A 24747-nucleotide genomic window follows, 5' to 3' on the forward strand; every position below is an offset into this window, starting at 1 on the left:
GTTCACCTGGTAAAGCATTGGCCTCACAGTTCAATCCCGGACCCTCCTGTGTGGAGTTTGCGTGCTCTCCCCGTGCCATTCAGCCTTACAGACAAACTCCAATGAATGTAGTCATGATTTTGGTGCGATTCGGTCAATTCTGTACCAAGCTTTGGCAGGCCGGATTGAAATGGTCAATGGGCTAGATGTGGCCCACAGGCTGTAGGCTGCCCACCTCTGGTCTTTACCATGTCTAACTGTCCATACACCATAGACTACTCGTCTAACGCGATTTTGGTAAATTTGGTTGGGGTACAGGAAGGCTGATTCTGAGATCGTGGACGTGTGTTTTGGATGTCAGGCATATTTGATCCGTAAATATGTCAGCAGCTGGCATCAAGCCCTCTGAATCATTGTAGAAATCATTTCACTGAGCAGACTATTGAGATTTATACCATCGTTATATTTTTTTGAAGACAGCAAATAATATATTTCCACAATAAACTGACTCCTGAATTGAACTTTATTTTAAAAGTACAATTTCCATTTATTATTTGTTATTTTTCATGTTTTTTAAATTTATTTTTTTATTCAATATATTCAAAGTTAGCATATGCTTGTCTTTAAGATAAGTAGTGGTTGTTGTTGCAATGTAAAAATTTTTTTTTTTAATTGGTTTTATTAAAGCCACTATTTAGCATTTTCGAATCCAGCCAATCGCAGGACACATAGAAACAAGAAACCATTTGCACTCACGTTCACATTTTAGGAGGTTCCAATCTTTTTTTTTTTTGTCAGGTTTGCACTACTAGAGGCCGGTGAAAAGAGCTGACCTTGGAGCCCTTTTTCAGGAAAATCACTGCCTTAGTGGCACATCTGGGAAGTGGAGGTAACCCTCTTAATCCCAACTACCTACCCCCGAGTACTTGGTCTTGTACAGACTTGTAAAGTTTACCACTTCTCAATGTCCTTTTGAGCTTAACATTGACTTGTTGGATCGTTGCATAAAGCAACAGATCTGTATGAGAGTGAAATTAATATGTCCACTTTTATTGATTTCAATGGTTTTCTCTTTCAGAACTTTGGTAAGTGAGGTAGAAGCACAGACGGGGGGGAAAAGGCAGACTTCAGCAGGATTTTCAACTATATATGATGAGCGTTTATGATCTGTGTGCGTTTTGGTTGTGGAGCTGTTCATTGTCTCTATTATTCCAAAGTATTCCATTCCCAGAAAAATGTTGTACAAAAAAAATTGATCTGTCTCACCTCAATTTTCATGACGTGGTCGACTGAAATCGGGCAACCCCTACCTAGTACACAATGCTGAGGATAACAAAAACAAGGGCAGGAACGTGTTTGAATCTGATTATGGATGTTTGGTTTAGTTGTTTTGTGTTTGGGGGTCTTTCAACTTGCTCCTTGCTGACATTGTTTTACCTGCTGATCACCTTGTTGAAGTTTGAGCCTAAATGGTGAACATTGTGCATGAAGGTCAAAGCCAGACCAGTGCGCACGTTTTTGGCAGCAATCATGGGCGACTGCAGCATGGTAGACACACACACACACAGAATAAAAAAAAAAAAAAGGAATTCCAGCATAGCCATCTGTCATGCTCCTGGCATCCTGCCCAGGCTGGGCGTGGCCAGCCAATTAGTCGGCACACACCCGCACCTTGTTTCGGCTGATTATGCCCGGTACTTATAGGAACCGGTGATGACTGGTCCTCCGCCAGATCGCTGAGGTTCATGCCCTGTTCGAGCACCCCTGTATCTCTGATCGTATTCCTGTGTGTACCGACCTCCGCCTGTTCTCCGACCGACCCCGTAAGCCTGACTCCCTTGATACTCCTCCCTGCTTTGATCGTTCTCCCGTGCACCGACTCCTGCCTGCCCGCTGACCTGCTCTCTACGCCTGACGTCAAAACTACCGCTGCTGCACCTGACTGCCTGCCCGATCCCCGACCATTGAATAATAAACGTTTTTCCCGAATTACCTCTACGCCTCCCCTGTCCTCCCGCATTTTGGTCCTACCTCCGTTCCGATGGATCGTGACAGAACAATCTGGCCAAAACAGGACCCAGCAGGAAAGACCCGGCGTCGCCGGGACCGACGCAAGGTAGACCGACTGCCGGAGGACCAAGCCTGTCCGATCCGGGTAGGCGTCATGATGTCCTCCGCTTCCGTGTCATACGCTCCACCGGTGAGCGACGAATACGTCCCGACCACGACCCGTCCAGCACCACATTCTTTTGGACTCGAATTTTTCGGACTATGAGGAGGACCTTGATTTTTATGACCAGCTGCCTGACTACGACTCAGATTACTTCGACTATGAGTCCCTTCGCCCGATCTTCAATCCCGGTCAGTTTGCTTCACCGCCCCGCATTTCCAGCACCCGTCTTCGCCCGGTGGGTACAAGTACACCAATCCGTTTCAGGGAACCCGCTTGGCCATCTACCCGGGACGGCCAGAGGAGATGTCCAGGCCGGGCGCTCTCTTGTGCCTCCCGCTGCGCGGCAACAAAGACGCCGTCCTCGTCCACCCACTCCTCACCGGCAACGGTTTTGACAGACGCGCTGGCGACCGATTCTCATGTCACGGCATCCATCGACTCCTCCCCCAGCCGAGCCCACGTTGCACCTGGCAGCAGATTCATCACCGCGTCACACCATCACGTCCCGGTGGCGACAGGCTTCCGGGCGGCCGTCAAAGGAGAAGGATGGGATTTACTATCGAAGATGGTCCCGCCAGAGCGTCCGCAACGTGTGTTTTCCTAAAGAACAGGGTTCAGAAACGTAGTGCAGAGGCCTTGAGTTCCGAGGATGGAAGGAATTCTGATAAAGATGAGGCGAGCTATTTTCCTCCTGTTAAGAGGAGGAGGACCTTATCATCCCCGTTGCTCCAGAATGTCCCCAATGATGCTGTAGTGCCAAGGCAAACACCTGCCACCTGTGGGGGTTCCTCAGGAGGAGGTGGTGGTGGCGCCGCCGCCTTCTCACGTTCCCGTCCAGGAGGAGGTGGCGATGTCGCCGTCGCCTCACGTTGCCGTCCTGGAGGGGGTGGTGATGCTGCCGCCGCCTCATGTTGCTGTCCAGGAGGAGGTTGTGATGCCGCCGCCGCCGCCTCACGTTGCCGTCCAGGAGGAGGTGGTGATGCCGCCGCCGCCTCACGTTGCCGTCCAGGAGGAGGTGGTGATGCCGCCGCCGCCACACGTTGCCGTCCAGGAGGTGGTGACGGTTCCCCAGCCGCCTCACGTTCCGGTCCAGGAGTACCGGCGGCGACTGGCCCGAGACCGCTCCACACTCCTGTCTCGACAGCGACAGGTATACGGCCTCCAGGCACCTTCCTCTCCTGCTTCAATGGCGACCGGTCCACGGTCGTCTGAGAATCATGCCACAATGACCACCGAGCTTTGGCCGCTTCCGGACCTCGCCTCGGCAGCGACTGATCCCTTGTTGCTTCGCGACCGAGGCTCGGCGGCGACCAGTCCCCGGTCGCCTAGCTACCACAGCTTGGGAGGCCTTTGTCCGGAGCAGATGGATGCCTTGTTGTGGTTCCTGCTTCGCCGTTGGGTTCCTTACCGAGGTCGTCCACCCGAATCGCCCGTGGGGATCCTGGTGCTTGGCATCCGGGTCGTCCTCCTGACCCGTCTGCCCGGACGCCTCGCGTTTGGTGGCCTGAATGGCCTCAGACTGGGGGTATACATGAGCAATATTTTAGAAAGGGTAGACTTTCCTATTTGTCCACTTTAGGCAATGTTTCACACAAACAGATACATATAAAAGGGAGGTGTGCTCAATTTGAGTGATCCAGAGGTGGCCAACCCGCTGCTCTCGAGGCTCTCGTGAAGATATGAAAGCATATCGAAGTTCTGTTTATGCGTGCACTTTGCTTGAATTCCTTATGGTAGTTGCAACTGAGCATGGCTTGCGTTTATTATGGTATTTGTGTCCATGCTTAAGCGTGCTTGAGTTTTTTTTATGGTTGTTACGGGTATTGTGACCAAAAGCTCAGTGCGCGTGTGCGTTGTGCGTCGCCCTGTGAGTGAGACGGGACTGCTCAGCGGGAGGGTGAGAAGGAAAAAACAAAAAGTGATGGTGACCAGGGAAAAGTGGCTTTACTCTTCCTGCCACCAAGCTCAGCTGTTGGACGACCTCGGCATGGAAACTACATCCCCCCTGTGGCTCCCGACCATGGTCATGTGACCGCAGCAGGAAACCTTACCACGGTGTTTTCCCAAAACTGGAAACTGCATTGAATGAAAATAGCTCGATTTTGCCAGTCGGATGGTGGTCTTTTTAGAAAATAATTTGTCAATTTCGCTCTCAAGATGCCAGGGACAAGTGCACAGTTAAACAAAAATATGTGAATGAACACAGAACATTTTTATCATCGCAGTCCAGCTCTTTTTTTATGGGGAGCGACACGGCAAGCCAGTCTCTGCCTTTTGTGTCACACGTCTATCGCATTTCACAGCTTCAAATCTTCACTTCAGCTTACTCCACGCAAACATCGACCTGGAATTTCCAAAAGGGACTTCTCCTTCCCAGAGAAAAGCAGATGCAGTTAAAAAAAAAAAAAAAAAAATCATCCAGAGATGAATGGTTGTATTATATCAAGTGACTTGGAACACTGAATGGGTCAAAAAGGTCATATATTGAAGGGTAATTGATCAAGAAAATATTCAGTGATGTCGCTGAAATCGTGTGTCCTGAAAACAAAAATCCTTAACAAATGGTATCAGACCTCCAACTGTCCTGCCACACTGTTGGTCAGAAAATATCAGACATGAGCATGGCGACTGATTCACAGTTGCACCGAGACCTCCAATCATGTGAGTATTTTAGTGTTGCATTAGATGAGAATTGTGCCATACACGACAAGACTTGGCAGAACTGGTGCTTTATCTGTGTGCGGGAGCACACTATTTTCAATGTTTTAAAATTACGAGCCTGTGGTCTTGGTACTCTGTAGGGGTTGTTTTTTCTTATCATGTTGGTGTGTGACATTTACGAGAAATTTGGATGAGCAAAGGTATGTGTATGATATGGCTCTTTGGCGTAACACAGTAAAAAATGTGGCTCTTCATCTCTGACTGGTCGGCCACCCGTGGAAATGGACAAGTTCCTGCTTCACTCATTTTTTGCAGAATATGTATGAATATGTAGTTGGTGATTTTTCACGGGCCAGTGATAGAGGAGGCTCTGACACAGATCAACAGAGACTCAAGAACTTTGGAGGAATTTTAGTGTGGGACAATCGCCAGCATTGGGCAGTAATGCACCATTTTAGATTTGGCAAATAGCCCTCAAGAGGCTGACAGTACTGTTTGCCAGATGAAAATAGCAGCGTGAACCAGCTGGAAGTCGGATGATTTCAAGCATTTATACACTCAAAGCGACAAAGTATATGTACAATATTCACAGAACATGTATTGTGGTTTGTTAAAAATGCCTTATTCCTTAGATCATGTTTGATGAGTTTCACCGTCTACATGTCAACAGCCAGAAAACAACAACAAGTGTCATGGCTGATGTTATTTGCAGTGAGTTTGAATTCAGAAGCAAGCAGAATTCATTGTTTCATCAATCACAACAAGGTTTCCTTGTCCTGAGGCAGGTAAGCAGCCCCGGACCATCACACTCTAACCATCATCCTTCACTGTTGCCATTATGTTCTTTTTATCAAAAGCTGTGCCCTTTTTACGCCCGCTGTAACGGCTCACGCACCTTCCAATAAATTCAATCTTTGAATTGTTTCTCAAAAAGTCTCGAGGATCATCAGGATGTTTTTTTTTTTGTTTTTGGCAAATGTGAGACGAGCCTTTATTTTCTTTGTTGACAGCGGGGATATTCACCTTGGAACCTTCCCGCGTATGCCATTTTTGGCCAGTGTCTTTATTATGGTAGAGTCATGAACACTGACCTTATAACTGAGGCCAGCGAGGCCTGCAAGTCTTTCAGTGTTATTTGAGGTTCTTTTGTGAACTCCTGAACGTGTCACACTCTAGGAGTAATTTTAGTTGTTCGTCCACTCCTGGGAAGGTTTGCCACCGTTGCCACTTTTTTCCATTTGTCTATGATAGTGGTTCGCTGGAGCCCCAAAGCATTGGAAATGGTTTTGTAACCTTTTCCAGACTGTCTGATCTTTTTTTTTTCCTCATTTCTTCTTGAATTTCTTTGGATTGTGTCATGATGTGCTGGTTCTTGAGACCTTGTAGCCTACTTCATATTTTCTCACAGATCCCATTGAAGTTATTTCTTGATTCAAAAAGCATGGTGCTAATCAGGTTTGGGTGTGTGCTGTGAAATTGAACTCACCTTTCCCAAATTTGTGCTTAGACACGGTAATTTTGATTTAACAAGGAGGTGGGGGGAGGCATTTACTTTTTCCACATAGAGCCAGAGAGGTTTTATTTTGTTTTATCCTTTATTTTATTTTACATGGGTGAATAAAATACTTATTTAGAAACTGCATTTTTTTATTTCCTTGGTGTTGTCTTTGATTGGTTTGATGATTTGAATCCTTTGGTGATACATATTAAAAAAAAAAAAAAGAAAAACTGAAATTACGAATGGAGTAAATACTTTTTCACTGGACTGTATATGTGTGTAGGCAACACAGTGCCTTATGGGAAGTTGGGCCTGCAGACCCTGCTCCGACCCAGAATCTCTTGTGGTGCTCAGTTTAACTCCAGGTCTTCATCTTCTTCTCCGTTCTGCTTGTCCCATTAGGGGTCGCCACGTCTTTTTCCATCCAAGCCCATCTCCTGTATCTTCTTCTCTAACACCAACTGCCCTTATATCTTCCCTCACGAAATCCATAAATCTTCTCTTTGGTCTTCCTCTCGCTCTTTTGCCTGGCAGTTGCATCCTCAGCTCCCTTCTACCAATATACTCTCTCTCTCTCTCTCTCTCTCTCTCTCTATCTATCTCCTCTTTATGTGTCTAAACCATCAAAGTCTGCACTCTTCATCTTTGTCTCCAAAACATCCAACTTTGGCTATCCCCTTAATGAGCTAATTTCTAATCCTATCCAACCTGCTCACTCCTAGATAGAGCCTCAACATCTTCATTTCTGCCACCTCCAGTTCTGCTTCCTGTTGTCTCTTCAGTGCCACCGTCTCTAATCTTTACATCATGGCCGGCCTCACTACTGCTTTATGGACTTTATTAAAAACGCATTCTCTCTGTTCTCCTTGAAGCCTCCCTCTTACACCTCCACCCCTCTAATTCATGCACAAACATTCGGTCTTCGGCTAATTTTCATTCCTCTACTTTCCACTGCATGCTTCCATCTTTCTAATTGTTCCTCCATCTGCTCCCTGCTTTCACTTCAGATCACAATGCCATCTGCGGACAACACAGTCCAAGAAGATTCCAGTCTAAACTTATCTGTAATCCTATCCATGACCACTGCAAACGGGAAGGGGCTCAGAACTGATCCCTTGATGCAGTCCCCCTCCACGTTAAATTCTTCTGTCTCACACAATCACTGAAAGGCCACGCAACATTCTTTGTTTCTCAAGTTCCATCACTTGGTTCTCTGCTCTACCTTTGCGTTCTTAATCTTGCTCCCCTCCACCAAAGTCCCCTCCACCATTCTATGCTGCCGAGCTACATTCTCCCTTACCACTACCTTATAGTCAGGAACATCCTTCAGATTACATTGTCTGTACAAATATAATCCACCTGCTTGTAGGTCGCCAAATGTTCCTGCCTCTTCTGGAAACAAAGGACAGCAATTTCCATCCTTTTTGCAAGCTATACCAACATCTGTCCATCAAAGTTCCTTTCTTGAATGCCATACTTACCCGTGTCTTCATCAACCGTTTCCTTCACCAACCTGTCACTTATAATCTGCAACAATCACAACTCTCTCTGTGTCTGGGATACTCAGAACTACTTCATGTAGTTCCTTTCAGAGTTTCTCTTTCACCTGTAGGTCACATGCTAACTGTGGACCATAGCCGCTAGTCACATTATATAACATCCTCAATTTCGAGTTTCAGGCTCATCACTTGATTTTATACTCTTTTCACCTCTAAGACATTCTTAGCCAGCGCTTCCTTTACTATAACCCCTAGTCCATTTCTCTTCCCATCTACGCCATGGTAAAATACTAACTAAACCCTAAACTTCTAGTCTTACTACCTATCCACCGGCTTTCTTGGTTGCACAATATATCAAACTTTCTCCTAATCACCATGTCAACAAACTCCTGAGCTTTTCCTATCATAGTCCCAACATTCAACGTCCCTACACTCCGTTGTAGACTCTGTGCATTCCTCTTTTTCTTCTGACGACGGATCCGGTTTCCTCCTCTTCTTTGTCTTCGACCCACAGTAGCTGAATTTCCACCGACGCCCTGTAGGTTAGCAGTGCCGGGGGCGGGCGTTGTTAACCACGACCACGACCGATCCGATATGGGATTCTTTAGATGAACGCTCATATTTGTTTGACAAAGTTTTAAGATGGATGCGCTTCCTGATGCAACTTTCTCCATTGATCCGGGCTTGGAACCGGCCTACAGATTGGACTGGCTTGTGCCCCCACAGGGCTGCGTTTTTTTACACTGACTTTTTAACTAATGTTTAGCTTGTTTATCCAAATGTAGTCCTGTAGTTTCGATAAGGACGCTAAACATTGTTTCTTTACTGTCCATATTATAATGAGTATGTGCATTAGCTCCACGTTGAGCTTGGTTATTATTTCTTTAATTTGTTTCATGAAACCCTGACTGTGGCTTGGGTGTTAAACTGCCGTTTCCGTCATATTTGTTGAATCACTAAACAAAATGGTGACTTAATAAATGTGTAAGTTTTTTTTGTTCTGTTAAGAGGCCATTTGGCCTTACGTGAGTCTTTGGTGTCACATGATCGTAAAATCATTCTAACTGTGCCCGATATGTGCACATGTGATAGAGGAAGCGAAACAAGTCGTGCACTAAATCTGCGGTAAGTAAACTACGATATTACTGAAATCCAACAATGGGTGACTAGAAGGCCATTTGATCATATGCACAGATAAGCCATCATCCAGTCATATCATTCAAAAGCTCTCCTGCCCTGCCATGTGTGCTCTAATGTGACGTAATTAGTCAGGTAAGCGCAAAGCGCTCATGTTGTTGAAAAGATGAAGCCTTCATGTAACCATCCAATGAACAATATTTGCCCTTAATGCCGTTTATATGCACATATGGGGCAATGTGTCTCACTCATTGAACCGTAAGTCTGTCATGCTCATACTTGGCTCGCTCTCCCTCCATGAGCTGCTTTGCTTGCGGCGAGAAGTGGAGAAATCACAAACAAATCAATGAAGAATAAAATCATCTTTTGTGTGTGCTTAAAAATGTTGTTACATGCCGTCGTATCCTTTCAAAGTAAACATCTCCATTAAGATGATGTAGGCACTGAATTGGTCACTTCAACTTATAATCGTGATAATACAATACAATAAATGAATTCAGACTGTATGAATAATATTTGGCCTGCTTTAAAAAAAAAAAACATTTTGCTTTTCATCATTGCTCTACTACTCATCTTTCTCCTAGTCTTTGTATTTATTATACAACAGTAGCAATGACCTTTGGTTACTAATATTAAGGCTTTAATAAATAATTGCAATTTCCGCTGGCCTTATAAAGCCACTGCCCTTTTTATCGCTGACATCCCATAATCCTAGTATTTTTTACTTGACTTCAGGTGCTTACAACACAATAAAATAATTAAATGCTTCACTGCAGTTTTTACCTTATCCTGTCTTTCTACTTTTGTACCTGGCCAGCTGTTGTGAGGGTGCCACATTTAGGTCATGAGAGAAGATTTTGGCTGAATAGTTTAAAAAAAAAAAAACAAACTCATTTGTTATCATGGGCTTCTTTACATTAGTATACCTATGGGTTGGGGAAAAAAATCTGAAGACATGAAAGAGCTGACATTAACATAATCTCAACAGTAATTCATTTAGAGAGAAAATCTGTGATGTATTGTACAGGAATGGGAAAAAGGAAACTGAAGGTGCAGATGGCTAAATCGACCTTGAAGATGATGAGAGGGATTTGTTAGAAATGGCAGGAGCCTGGTTATGTTGGTCTCTATTTACTTCCAGTGTTGGATACGTTTGTAGTTTGTCAGATTTGCACGACAACGGCATAATGTTCACGGCCTTCCAATGTTAGTTTCATTGTCCTGACTACATCATTTGGGTCATCTGGTTTCCTTGTTGCTGGGAATACATGGTGTGGACGATCACACGTCAGCAATACATCTCCCAAGATCCCCATAACATAAACACGGCTGGAGAAGCTGAGAAAGATTGTGGTCTTAATACCTGGGTTGCTATGGCAACAGTGACGTTGGCCTTTGCAAAGAGAGAAGATGGCTTGAGATGGAGGAGGAAGGAATGGATGAGGGGATAACTGAAAAAAAGAGAAGTGAACCACAGGAACTAGCACTAATTTAATCCCCGTCCATCCATCCATCCATCCATTTTCTGAGCCGGTTAACCAGGAGTTAGGGTGAGTGAGGCTTGCAGCAGTGCTTTAGCCAATCCCGGCTGTAAATAGGCAGGAGGCAGGGTACACCCTGAACTGGTTGCCAATCGCAGGGCACATGGAGACAGACCACAGCCCCACTCACAATCACACTTAAGGGCAATTTAGAGTCTCCAACCGGAGTGCTTGGAGAAAACCCATGCAGGAACGGGGAGAACTTGCAAACTCCACACAGCTGGGGCCGGGATTTGAACCCTGGTCATCAGAACTGTGAGGCCAACGCTCTACAGCTGCCCAACCATACCTCCTCATTTAATGACATTATCACATGCAGTGACTAATGCTTCTTTTTTCTTTGGCTGTTAATCTATCAAGTTGTGTGCCTTTTATTTTGTTTTGTTTTCCACTTAGGATAGTTTTTGTATTGCCCCCTAATAATAAAGACAACTGGGTGACTGGATGTACCATTTATTTTCCTTGATCACTTTATACGATCCAAGGGTAGGAATAGTCCACATATTGCTTGACAACAATGTTAGTAGTATCAGAATGTGCACCAGAAGGGAATGTTGGTGAGACTTTACAAGAATTGAATTCATTGGGAGGGGAACTAATATTGCATTCCCACTAAGGATTTTTGAATATGGTACATGTGAAAATTCACCACTTTTGAATCAATCGTTTATCCAATAGAAAATTGTTGTACCGTTTTTGCCAAGTTGCCTGTTGTAGCCTGATATTTGTGACAAAGAAAATTATTGTGCCCAACGTTTATCAGTATAAAATATAGTAAAACTGAAAACTACAAATTATAGCTCGCACATTATAGGAGCTGAGACTTGGTCCATATGTCAGAATTTTTGAAGAAACTATTTAAGTATTAATGTTAAATATCCATCTTTTGATCTATCCATTTTCTTCACTGCTTATCCTCACAAGGGTCGCGAGAGTGCTGAGCCTATCCCAGCAGTCAACAAGCTGGAGGCAGGGTACACCGTGAACTGGTTGCCAGGCAATGCCAGGTTCATCTTTTTATATCAAACCTAAATTTTTTTTCAGTGTATCGCAAAATAAAATAATTGGCCTCGCTTTTCCTGTAATTTTTTTTTTTTTTTTTTTTTCCGGGATTCTCTCACATCCCAAAAACATGCCTGGTAGATTAATTGAACACTTTGAATTGCCTGTATCGACGAGTGTGAGTGCAAATACTTTTCTGTGTTTGTGCCATACGATTGGTTGGCATCCAGTTGTCGGGAGTACTTTATCTTCTACCTGGAGATGTCCACGATAGCCTGCAGCATACCCGCGACACTAGTGAGCATAAAATGTGCAGGAAATGGATGGATAAATAACACAGAAAAAAATGACAAAATAACCATAAAATTGTAATTATATTATTATTGTTGATTTTATTAAAAGCATGTTGTTTCTTTGCAGCTCTTTCGGGAGGTCCGAATAATGAAAGGCTTAAATCACCCCAACATAGGTAAGACTCAAGCAAACAGTTTTCCACTCACAATGTACTTTAAATGTATATATTTGATTTGAATCCGTTTCTGTTTTATTTTTTTTTTTGCTACAGTGCAGCTGTTTGAGGTGATTGAGACTGATAAGACCCTTTACCTGATCATGGAGTATGCTAGTGGAGGTGGGTAGCTCAGCCATCATGTTCCGAAACTATTGGGATGTGTTTTATTTCAAATAAGAGGAATATAATCTTTTGTCGCCTTTTTTTTTTTCCCCTCTTATTTTGATTTGCACATGAGCAGTGTGATAATCCTGAATCCTCAGCCTTCACCGCCGCTCTTCTGGCGTTCCTACGTGCAGTTTGCATGTTCTCCCCATGCTTGTTTCCCACATTCCAAAAACATCCTTCTAAACGCTCCTTGAAGTGTGATTGTGTGTTGGATATTTGGCTATATGTGTCCTACGATTGGCTTGCAACCAGTCCAGGGTGACGAATGACTAGGTGACTGGTCTACCTCGCCTCTTGGTCAAAGTCTGTTGGGATAGGCTACAGCTCACCTATGACCCTAATAAGGATAAGTTGCTGTATGTCGTCCACTTGAAGAAAGATATTGCTTTTCTCAAAATAGCTCCTTATTTCCCATCAAGAAAAGGTTGTGTCACCAAAAAGGTGCAATTAGCTTAACAATTAGCCACATCGCCACCAAGGTGTCCAGTGAGGTTTATGTAGACATGGATTGATACACCCGACTCCATTTGCGTAGTGCACCTATTACGGGTTTGTCTGAAGAGAGACAAGTCGAGCAGAGAGCTGCGTCAGCGCCATAAATAGTGCGGCAGCATAGCAGGAGGACCGGATGTAACTCACAAGTGAATTCAACAGAGAAAACAAGTACTGTAGCACAAAAGGCAGGGGGCTACATTGCACAGCAAATTTCAAACAGGTCTATTCAATGGATACATGAAATACCAGCAACTTTGCTCAGCCATGTGGCAAGGGTAAAGTACAAACCTCAATTCCAATGAAATTGAGACATGGTGTGAAACGTAAAAAGAGATTACAGTGGCAGGTAAGATAAGTGAACTCTTTGGAATTTCTTCCATGTCTCCAGTAATTGGTCATAAAATGTAGTCTGAGCTTCAGATAAATCACAACTGAAACTCCCTAATCAAATAACTACACAAAAACTATCTCATATTTCGTCCATCCATCCGTGCTCCCAACCGCTTGACTAGGGTCAGGGGTTGACGTATTATTTTATCGAATATACCATGTAAGAATTCACAGGACAAGGAGGAAAATGTGAGTGAGCCGTTCAATTAAAGAACTGTTTGACCCTGTTTGGCAGCAGTAACCTCAACCAAACATTTTCTATTGTTCATGATGAATTTATGACCATTCTTCTTTACAAAAGAGGGACTGGAGTTCAACAAGGCTCCTGGGATGTCTGGTGTAAATAGATCCCTTGAGGTCGTACCATAGCATGTCAGTACAAAAAGGCTCAACCCTCGAGTGTTAGATGAAGAGTTACAGCTCAGTAGCTCATACAAACATCTCTTTTGACAAACGTACCATATGTCAAACATTAAACAAGAATGGGGGTTCATGGGAGAACACCAAGGAGAAACCCGTTGCTGTCTAAAAAAATATGTTTGAAGTTTGCTCATGAGTGCATGGATGTTCTACAGCGCTATTGGGAAAATGTCCTGTTGACAGAAACGAAAGATGAATTTTTTGGGAGGAAAACACAATGCAATGTGTGTAGGAAAAAAAATCGCACAGCAACGCCAACATCAAAACGCGAACCCAACTTTGAAAAATGCTGGAGGGAGCATTGCAGTAGGAGCTTGCGTGACTACTTCAGGGCCTGGACAACTTATTTTTAACAGAAAAATGTAGTGACAAGTTAATCAACATTTTTTTTTTTTTTTAAACTTGAGGCCGTCTGTCTGTCAGTTGAAACGCATAGGAGTAAAGATGATATTATGGATCGTGGCTACAGTCGAACCTTGGGTTACAAACTTACCGTAATTCCCGACCTACAGAGCGCACCTGGAGTACATTTGTAAAGGAAATACCATTTGGTACATGCATACACTGCAGCTGTGTAAAAGCCGCAGGTGCCCGCATTGAAACACGAGATACTAACAAGGAAAGACGGTACGCAGAAAGAGTTTAACGCTGGTGCGGCGCTAACGCTAACAGGGCCTGTTAAGCTAAAATGTAACGGTAAATATCACTAGGCACGCCAGTAACACAGCAGCAACACGCTAGCGCGGCGCTAACGCCAGCGCAACACTAACAGGGCCGGTAAAAGTCTCCTCCTCGCCACATACAGTGAAGAAAATAAGTATTTGTGTGTATTGTGGCACGGATGACTGGTAAGCACATCTGCCTCACAGTTTTGAGGACCAGGTTCAAATCCGGCCTCAATCTGTGTGGAGTTTGCAGGTTCTCCCCGTGCCTGCGTGGGCTTCCTCTGGGTAGAGAGAGGGTAAGCAGTATGGGAAATGGATAAACAGATGGATTTTGGCACAACAAATTGATCCAGGGAAATCAGTTTGAAAAAAAATAAATAAAAATCAGATAGTGGGATTTTGTATTGTCATTTGAAAGATTAATTGGGCAATTGTTGGGTAACTTGGTGGACGTTGATCTTTTATTGACTTTGACCATCCAAATCTTGTGGGTGATAGCATCTGTTTTAGCAGTGACAAAACAGTAACCCTGGTGAAAATCGGTGAAGAAATTAGCAAGTCACAACATCATTTCAATGCCCATGCATTGATTTGTTTTGGAACATCACTCCAGCCAACATGGCTGCCAAGGGCACGTCGGTTAGCCAGGCTCCTCCAGTGTGCTGGAGTCTATGTGGACAGCTATTTTGATATGATTACGCCGACATGAGTTCATTTGCTAGGCGGCACGGTGGCGCAGGTGGAACACATCAGCCTCACAGTTCTGAGGACCAGGTTCAATCCCGGCCCTTCCTGTGTGGAGTTTGCATGTCCTCCCTGTACCTGTGTGGGTTTCTTCCAGGCACTCAGGTTTCCTCCCACATTCCAAAAACATGTAACATTAATTGGAGACTCTAAATTGCCCCTGTGGCTGTTTGTCTCCATGTGCCCTGCGATTGGCTGGCAACCAGTTCAGGGTGTCCGCCGCCTCCTGCCCGTTCACAGCTCTCCCGCGAACCTTGTGATTATAAGCAGCTGAGAAAATTGTTGGATGAATGGATTCACCATTCGTTGGCTTAATTAAATAGAGGTACAATTCAATAAATCACATACATACTGTAAATCATATTTTTTGTTGATAATATTTGTGATTATTTATAATTTTTTAATTAATTTCTAATGCCTATAACGGATTTATGCCTGACTCCATGGAGCAGACAACTAATTTTTCAGCCTTGCATCGAAGGGTTTATGCAGGGATTCAGTGAACGTCATGCAGCGTAAGTCGAAGCACAACATAGATCCGCATCTACGTTCCTACCAATACTGTTTGCAAGCCAAACATAATGCGCAACTATTTTTTTTCGACGACATAACCTGAGGTTCCTAAATTCCTTCCACTTATACTTTGAGAAACATTTTCTTAAAGCGTTTAACTATTTGCTCAAGTAATTGTTCACAAAGTGGTGAACCATGGCCCGTCCTTGCTTGTGAACAACTGAGCCTTTCGGGGATGCTCCTTTTCCATCCAGTCGTGGCACTCACCTGTAGAATGTTCCAAACCAATGTTTTTGGAGCATTCTTCTACTTTGCCAGTCTGCCCCTTCTCGCCCCTGTCTTAGTTTTATTTTTGGCACATATCGCAGGCATCACATTCAAAATGAGAGAATATTTGCAAAAATCAATAACAGTTTGACCGTTAGAATAGACATTGCACGGAAGTAAATTCCTTATAATTTGGAGAGCTAAATCATATCTCATTTTTCCCTTTGGTCTTGCATCGGTCTCGAGGAACTCTGAGGAAACAAGAAGGGAACGATTTATTCCTCCTCTCACGACACGGGACTATTGATTCGAACAAAGAACAAAAGGACTGAAATAGAAAATGCTAATGTGAAGCAGTGACACATTGCATTGCCATTGTTGTCATGATTCTCCACCAACCAACCAACAGACACCCGCACGTCTTGCACCAGCCCAACATAAGCATTTGTACAATTAAAGACCTCCCTCATCCAAATAAACCTGTGCTACTTTGCTGCACTTGAGTACTAAACAGCCCGAGGAAATACTCCATTGAAGTCGCTCGTTTCCTTTGATCCTTTGTTTTATTTGATCTTTGTCTCACATGTCCGTCTCACCTTTTCCCAATCACAGGTGAAGTGTTTGACTACCTCGTGTCTCATGGAAGAATGAAGGAGGTTGAAGCCAGAGCCAAATTTCGACAGGTATTTAAAAAAAGAAAAACCCCTCAGCAATCCTTGTATTTATTTATGGAATTCATTTGATAGTCATTATTATGATGTGTCTTTCACAGATTGTTTCTGCTGTCCATTATTGCCACACTAAGAATATCGTCCACAGAGATTTGAAGGTAAGAAAATGGATGTGAAAATGTTTTGGGCTCCTTTCAGAAAAAGAGGATTGAGGCTAGTTCGCATCATAATCTCATACTCAGTCTTAATCTTTGTGTGTGTAAAGGGCCCCATAGCGTCTTAATCACACAGTGTGGAGAATTTAAAAAAAACGGGCGAATGTTGGCATGTGTTCTCGTAGATTAGTGAGGACTCAGTACACACATGAGTCATGTGAAGGTATGTATGTTGTTGGACAACATGCACTGAGTTCTCCCCCTTCCCATCTGTTTTAGATATCGTGCTTTTTTTCCCCTCTTCTGTTAAAATGGACATTTTCTCTTCCATCTTGATCTCATTCCACTTTTACCCCCTCATTATTTTCATGTTGTCTGTGCATCGGCATTTTCTACGCTCCCTTCCTACCCTATTTTAACTCCTCTTCCTCTGCATCAAAATACACAGGCGGAGAATCTTCTGCTGGATGCTGACGCCAATATCAAGATCGCCGATTTCGGTTTCAGCAATGAATTCACACTGGGTAACAAACTGGACACGTTCTGCGGCTCGCCCCCCTACGCTGCCCCCGAACTATTCCAGGGAAAGAAATACGACGGACCCGAAGTGGATGTCTGGAGTCTTGGAGTCATCCTGTACACACTAGTCAGTGGCTCGCTGCCTTTTGATGGGCAGAACTTGAAGGCAAGTGTGTGTTAATTGGGGACTGCTGGTCTGCCGAATAGGCAAGAGGATGGTTTTTTTTTGTTTGTTTTTTGTTTTTTATAACCACGGTAGTAACAGAAATATGTTTTCAGCAAAAGTTGAATCGAGGTACCTGGAGTTTTCCTAGCCATTAAGGAAGTTTTACCTTTAATCCAAAGGTCTTCCTCAATTCCAAATTTTGTGAAGTCTACCTATTTATTTGAGCCTCTCTGTCAAAGGTTAGAGATGTTTCTCATTTTCTCCAGTACATATTTAATGTCAAAACAGAACTGACTGACGTCCTTCATTCAAAACCTACAAATGATCAAGAATTCACGCATAACTGATTTCAGCAAGGCATTCTGGTAGAACTTGCTCAGTTTTTGGGCGGTTTCTGTCTCGATCAAATGCATGGTACGGTTTTCATTTCCGTGACAACCAGGGTGGAGCTTGGTCAGGTGTTAAATACTCTGCATGTTTTTCTTCTCGTCCTTGTGGACTTCGCAAGATTACCTCCAGACTGCATTTGAATGGCGCCTATGTAAAGCCACCATCGCTAAGGTTAGGTGTCATAGTGTCATGTTGTGGCGTACGTGACATTGCCAAACACAAAAATCCCAAAGCCACATCAACGACTGAAAACTCGAGTGTATGTACTGTATGTCCATGCGTACTTAAAGTGTGTGTGTGTGTGTGTGTGTGTGTGTGTGTGTGTGTGTGCGTCCACTATGTACGTATATAAGTAGTAGTTGAATGCTTGCAGTGCACGGACGGATCAACTTTGCTACTCCGCAAGACATTTCAATCTTGTTGTGGACTAGTCGCTATAATTACTTGTTATTGCCCTGCTTGAGGAGGCGGAGGTGGGCCTGTCACCTGTATTGATTTAAGTCGTCTTCTATTTCTGAATGCGCATTTTGCTAAACGAGGGGAAAAACAGGGAAGCCTCTGGGAGGATTCTCAAAGATACTTTGATCTGCGCTATCGAAGTCGAAGCGGAGCAGGAAATTATGCCACCAAATTCAAACTAGTCCATGATCATTTACAACGCGGCAAATTCTCATCATACAAAATCAGTGTGGTGTGCCCGGAATGAAGACAAACATTGCAATTTGGCCATGATGTGAATGTGGCAGTTATTAGAAGTGAACATCAGTGCTAACAATGAAGCTCTGTTTACATTATCATGACAAAATCATGCGGTAGTTTGAGTCACTCTAGTACAACAACAGACAGACAGAGTCAATTGACAGAGAATACTTTTGAGACATGAAGACGTTTCGATAACACTCACGAAGCAATAGAGGTTGCTCGTAATCTGGCAATGACGGTACCCTTTTTCTTTTTTTGGTGGGGGGACAGTTGTGCAAAACGATGCGTCCTGTAGCATTTAGAGTGGTTAAAATGCCTAATAGAGCGATACTCCAGTGTAATGACCATTGAGCAAAAGGTGTCAAGACTTCAAGGAATATATGCAGTTTAAAGTGATTCCTCGTGCGATAATCTGGGACAATATTGAAAATGTTGCCTATACGGCTCAGTCAATTGTAATGCAGATGCCGCTCAGGCACAAGAGGCTAGTATTGGTCAACAACAGATGTGCAAATGGTGCAGCGTGGTGAGACGACTACATTGAATGCACAAATAATGCATAAAAAATAGTAAAAAATAATTGGCCCAAGACACTGTGACAACAAACGCAAGGCAAAAAAAATGGCAGCACGTGGCAGTTGAATCGTACGTTAGCTGTTTAAGAAGTTGAGTTAAGAAGCTGTTGGAATGTCTACTAGTGTTGATTTGCTTTGTTCAGTAGCGCGTACCTCGGGGAAGAAGCTGGAAGAGCTGGGTAACTGCTACCAGTAATGTACCTGAACAAGTTCAATGAACAAAAGTTCCTAAACGAGTTCATATTTTTTTGCAAACGCGAACGAAACTGAGTTCATTTCTGCCTGATAACCGGACAGTACCTAATTGTAAAAATTCATTACTAAGAAAATTATGATTTGTATCAGAATGCTTCAGTTAAAACTGTGCAATCACACTGTCCCGATGAGGAATTAATTTTGTTTTGTAATATAACAATAGATAAAATATTTTAATATATCAGCCAGAGCTGCCAGCAATGCAAAGTTATGAATGTGCTTCCAACCATTGCTTGTGTCATACTGTGTTCTGTGTTTTAGTTTGCGCATTAAGGACAGAAGTCCTGTTTTTGTCTCAGTTTAAAAAAAGGACAATTTAAGCAATGCATTTTTGGAACAACGAACTGAACTTTGAACTAGGTCATGTAGAAAATGAATTTTCCTAACAGTGACTGCTACTTATGAAAGCAGGCCATTTGCCTACTCTTATGGTACTTTCATGAGCTGTAAAGTCTTTCTTTAGCTTTTTTTAAACTCCTTTAAGCGAAAAAAAAAAACAAAAAAAACCCCCACAATAATAAAGCCTGCAATTGAAGACAAAATACTCTGAATGCAAAGTGTTTAGTTGTCGTGTTGCAAATACTCATTGAGAGCAAGACTGAAAAGATTCAGTCAATCAACACACAGTCCCCTTTGAATGAGGGCAACTTTTTCAGGATATAGTCCAGACCAGTGTGGAAAAAAGAAATTGCAAGAAAAGACTTTGACACTGTTTCTCCGTGAGTTCTGGTTGCACTGGCAATGAGACACAATGTCTCGGGACTCCTTTGCAAGTCAGAAGGGGTGACAACCGTTGTAATTGGATGGGACCGAAAAATTGATATTTTCAGTGCTTTTCACTTTCTGATCATACCAAAATAATACAAATGAGATCAAATAAAAAGCGTATTTATTCATAGTCTGGCTGTCCATTTTAGTCTGCCAGCAGCAAATCTTAAATAATCCTTAAAGCTCCCAGAACTGGCCCTCATCTTCCCAGGCAACGACTCACTTAGGAGGGATGGGAAGAGGAGTGGTGGGAGAACTCTTGTCCATTTTTCACTTGTTTACAACTTCACTTTGTAGTATTTGATGTGGAAAAAAAAAAAAAAACATGACAGGATTTTAAACTAGAATGGCACCCGATGAAGTGCAATACTTTCCCGTGAAGTATAATTTTCTCATTTCCTGGTTTCAGCTTTTTTGTGTGCGGATATTTATCAGACTGCCAGTACCGATACAAGATACGTTTAAAAAAAAAAATCTCTCAATCCAACCCCGTCTGGCCGTACTGTACGTGTACACATATGATTACCCCCCCCCCCATGGGATGAACAACGCCGACGGTCTCTTGGAAACATACGACGAGCCGGCATTTTGGCTAACACGAAGGAACGACGAGCGACCTTCCCGCAGGTAAAACTAGTATAAACACACGAGACCGCCTGAGTGCGCTCCTGCTGATAATGTCACTTTCTGCTTCTTCTCCGAAACAAATTCCTCGAGAGGACTTTCATGGCGGGAGTTCCAAAAAGCCATATATGTCAAAATCATGTTGTGTGGTGAAAAAAACGGATGGGTCCATTCCGGCTGCCTTTTTTTTTTTTTTTTTTTTTAATTAAAAACCAAGCATTTCATGTCAGTGGAGTTTTAACAAGTAGTTATTTACAGTGGTGAACCAAACAGAGTTGGTCTTGTGAGTACAGAACTGTGCAACGTTTCTGAAAAAAATGGTTATCATAAACAGATGAATGAATGCCATGGTGTTCATGCAGTGAGTTTTTTTCTTTAATATTAACATGGATGAAACTAATATTAAATGGTCTGTGACCCATGTCACACTTTCCTGTTGCATCTTGAAAATATTTCTGAATCCTGGGAATATGAAGGATCTGTATGTCGTAACCAACAGGAGCTGAGGGAGCGTGTGCTGAGGGGAAAGTACCGCGTTCCCTTTTACATGTCCACAGACTGTGAAGGGATCCTTCGTCGATTCCTGGTGCTCAATCCAGCCAAACGCTGCACCCTTGACGTAAGAAATAGACGGCGTCTGTCTCATGTGCAATTCAAACAAAGCAGACTATGTTTTTACTGTCTCTGTAGCAAGTCATGAAGGACAAGTGGATAAATTCAGGGTTTGAGGGTGAGGACCTAAAGCCCCATATAGAACCTATTGAAGACTACAGTGATCCGGCCCGCATAGGTGAGTACATTGGAAGTGGGTTAATGTACATTTCATACTGGTTGTATGCTGTCAGGACAAATCAATGTTGTCAGCACTCGAGATGATTTATGCTTTGTGTGCTTCAGAGGTGATGGTCGGCATGGGCTTCACCCCAGAGGAAATCAAGGACTCTCTGCTCAATCAAAAATACAACGAGGTTACGGCTACCTACTTACTGCTGGGCCGCAAAGGGGATGTAAGTGATACAGTACACAGCTCTGAGTTTTATTTTAATCATACGTGTATGAAGAAATAGGATACAATTTGATTTACTGCATCATTTACATCTTTGTTGCTCATGTTACCTGCCGATTGCGATTTTCAGGATTCATAGTCTACTATTGGTTCTCTCAAAATCTTTTCGCTCCTCTCTTCAAATGCTCTATTCCCATGGATTGGTCAACTACAAGTTTGAAGATTCTTTCCCAAAAATCTCTCAACACATCTGAAGTTCTTGATTACATTTTTGTTCATTTAGTTATTTTTGATTAAATACGAGCGTTCTTCTTCTTTTCCTTTCGGCTTGTCCCGTTAGGGGTCGCCACAGTGTGCCATCTTTTTCCATCTTAGCCTATCTCCTGCATCTTCTGCTACTATATGTTCCTCCCTCTTCTGGAAATAAGTGTTCACTACAGCCATCTCCATCCTTTTTGCAAAGTCCACCACCTTCTGTCCCTCAAAGTTCCTTTCCTGGATGCCGTACGTACCCATCACTTCTTCGTCGCCCCTGTTTCCTTTACCAATATGTCCATTACAATCTGCACCAATCACAACTCTCTCGCTGTCTGAGATGCTCAGAACTATTTCATCTAGTCGTATCCTGGAAGGGCAGGCCTAAGCACAGGCAGTGATGAGTGGTGTTCGGGAACAGGTGTGCAGTCAAGAGGGTGATAATTGCTAGAGAGCGCGTTCCGGGAGGGTGGGACACAAAGCGCCACCCAAGCTGCAGAAGAGGAATTGCAGGACACAGTACTCAATCGACACCTCCTGGCGTCCTACCGGGTTTACGGGTTATGGCTTACAATCTTACACAGAGAGCCAAACAATTTGACCCGCCTTATATTTAGGTATGAAAGAGCGATGAAGATCTGCCAGTCACTTATTTTCTCAACAGATTGGACACATCGAAGGTACTCCTTGAACAAAGTGTGTGTGTGTTTCTTTCGGCTTGTCCCTTTCGGGGCCGCCACAGCGCATATGAACGCATATATATGTTTGGCACAATTTTTACGCCGGATGCCCTTCCTGACGCAACCCTTCTCAGGGAGTGGAGGCCCCAGTGGGATACAAACCCACAACCCCTGGTTTACCAAACCAGTGCTCTAACCACTGAGCTACGGGGCCTCACTCCTCGAACAAAGGAACTTGGAATTTGCAGCATGCCATAAAGGGTGTGGTGCAGTTCCACCCATGGAAGAAAAGGGCTTTGGGAGGTGGGATTGTGTGGATCAACACAACATAGAGCAGACTCCAGGTTTTGATTTGCCCAGTCTGCCTGGATGTTGAATAGGAGTTGGTATCTGGAGGACAAACTGGCTGCTGCACCCATCACCTTGCACAACTCTATTCAGACCTGGGAGGAGAACTGAGGACCTTTTTTGAGACAATGTCAAGCTGGATACTGTGAAGTCTGAATAGATGGACTAGGACTAGGAGGTTAGTCATCTCAAAAGCAGAGGGCATCTTGGGAAGGCTTCTATAAGGGTCACACTTGATCTCAGATGGGAAGGAGGATGGTTTACCTTCAGAGGAGGATAGGCCAGTAATGAAGTCCAAGGGAGTGTGAGACCAAGGGCGGCTTGGAATGGGTAAAGGGTGCAGCAGGCCAGCTGGGGTTTGGTACAAAGTCTTACCTCAGGCATGGAAGGAGCTGGCTAAGACAAACTCTAGGTTGTCGTTAGCCAGATCGGGCCACCAGAAGTGTTGGTGAATTAATTGAATAGTTCAAGTTATTCCGGGACGACAGGTTAGTTTGGAGTCATGGGCCCAATAATGTACTTCTTGGTGGACAGAGCTGGGCATGAAAAGACGGTCAGGTGGGTAATTCTTGCTTTCGGGTTGGGTTCCCTGAACCTTTTTAAGTTGTTTGATCCGTCATGTGGCAGACCCAACAAAGCAGGAGGAGGGAAGGATGCGGTCCGGTCCCCCTGAGTTGGAAGGGTGCGAATGAAAGGGAAAGAAGGCGTATGGTTTGCTGTTATTGGAAAAAGTGCGGACAGAGAAGCTAACGTTTAATCCACTGAGGAATAGGGCCCAACAACTTTGTCGGGGATTAAGCCAGTTGAGTTCTTCACACCACATAAAATAGATCCAGTAGATTGATTGATTTAAATCAAAAATATATTGGGTCTGAACTGTCTGCAGATTTCTGCAATTCATGGTCTGGCTGGTGACCAATTCTCTGAGAATAGCAGAGGTCCACTTGGATATTTCTCTTTCTAAAGTATCATTCTTATGTTTGCATATAATTTTAGGAGAGCAGTGAGGCCCGCACAGCCAGCACCCTGTCCTTGGCAAGGGTGCGACCCAGCCCAATCACCAATGGAACCAAACACTCTTCAGCAGCTGCAGGCTCCTCTTCTTCATCCACCTCCTCCTCACACAGTAAGACTCAGCGCAGTGCCTCCACTTACCACAGGCAGCGACGACACAGCGACTTCTGTGAGTATTTACTCTTACTTCTGAAGGGGTTACACTTATTGTGCAATGCAGCTCTTTAGCCACTGGGGACCGCTGATGCAGAATACTCCTTATATGAGTCTCTTGTCCGTCTTATGCGCTGCTGTCCTCCACGACAAAGGCGGGCCTTCCATGCCCGTCATGCACCCCAAACGGAGCCCAACAAGCACGGGCGAGCGGGAACTACGAGAGGGACGAATGCCTTCCCGCAAAGCCAGTTGCAGCGTGATGGGAAGCCACAGCCTCCCTCCTTCTAGTCCAATGGTTAGCAGCGCCAACAATCCCAACAAGTCGGAGATACCAGACCGCCGTAAAGACATGACCGCCACTACAGTAAGTGTTTCCAACTCATTGTGCAAGGCACTCCTGCTATTCATTTTCTTACATGAGCCTTTGAGCTGCTTTTTCCACGAGCTCACCTGGGCCTCCAGTTCAATGCACAACCTGCAGTTTGTGATTATAGATGATGGAGGTCCCAATATGTTATTATGAGGTTATACACGGCATCCAATGAGCTAGTTTGAACAGTAAGAGAAGCCTCATTTACCGCTGCACTTAATGTTTAGTAGTATAGTATAGTATAGTATAGTATAGTATAGTATAGTATAGTATAGTATCTTCTTATTTTCCTTTCGGTTTGTCCCGATTAGGGGTCGCCACAACGTGTCATCTTTTTCCATCTAAGCCTATCTCGTGCATCTTCCTCACTAACACCTACAGTCTTCATGTCCTCCCTCACCACATCCGTCAACCTTTTCTTTGGTCTTCC

General features: G+C 43.8%; 1 protein-coding gene across 8 annotated transcripts in view; it reads left to right on the top strand.

Moving 5' to 3' along the window:
* Positions 1-24747, top strand: part of mark4a (MAP/microtubule affinity-regulating kinase 4a) — a 50764-nt gene that overhangs the window by 15135 nt on the left and 10882 nt on the right. For 5 of the 8 annotated variants that reach the window (XR_009792530.1, XM_061803753.1, XM_061803754.1 and 2 more), the window contains 10 exons: positions 11911-11959; positions 12056-12121; positions 16276-16346; positions 16436-16492; positions 16938-17174; positions 20988-21107; positions 21179-21278; positions 21386-21495; positions 23774-23960; positions 24085-24311. Coding sequence is in view for 7 of the 8 variants with exons in the window: in XM_061803753.1 (XP_061659737.1) it covers positions 11911-11959; positions 12056-12121; positions 16276-16346; positions 16436-16492; positions 16938-17174; positions 20988-21107; positions 21179-21278; positions 21386-21495; positions 23774-23960; positions 24085-24311 (1224 nt within the window). In the remaining variant the exon portion in view is untranslated. The remainder of the gene's footprint in view (positions 1-11910; positions 11960-12055; positions 12122-16275; positions 16347-16435; positions 16493-16937; positions 17175-20987; positions 21108-21178; positions 21279-21385; positions 21496-23773; positions 23961-24084; positions 24312-24747) is intronic. The other 3 variants (XM_061803760.1, XM_061803756.1, XM_061803758.1) reach the window with 1 other exon arrangement.

This window comes from Syngnathoides biaculeatus, chromosome 18 (assembly GCF_019802595.1).
Source record: "Syngnathoides biaculeatus isolate LvHL_M chromosome 18, ASM1980259v1, whole genome shotgun sequence".
Taxonomy (NCBI): Eukaryota; Metazoa; Chordata; class Actinopteri; order Syngnathiformes; family Syngnathidae; genus Syngnathoides; species Syngnathoides biaculeatus.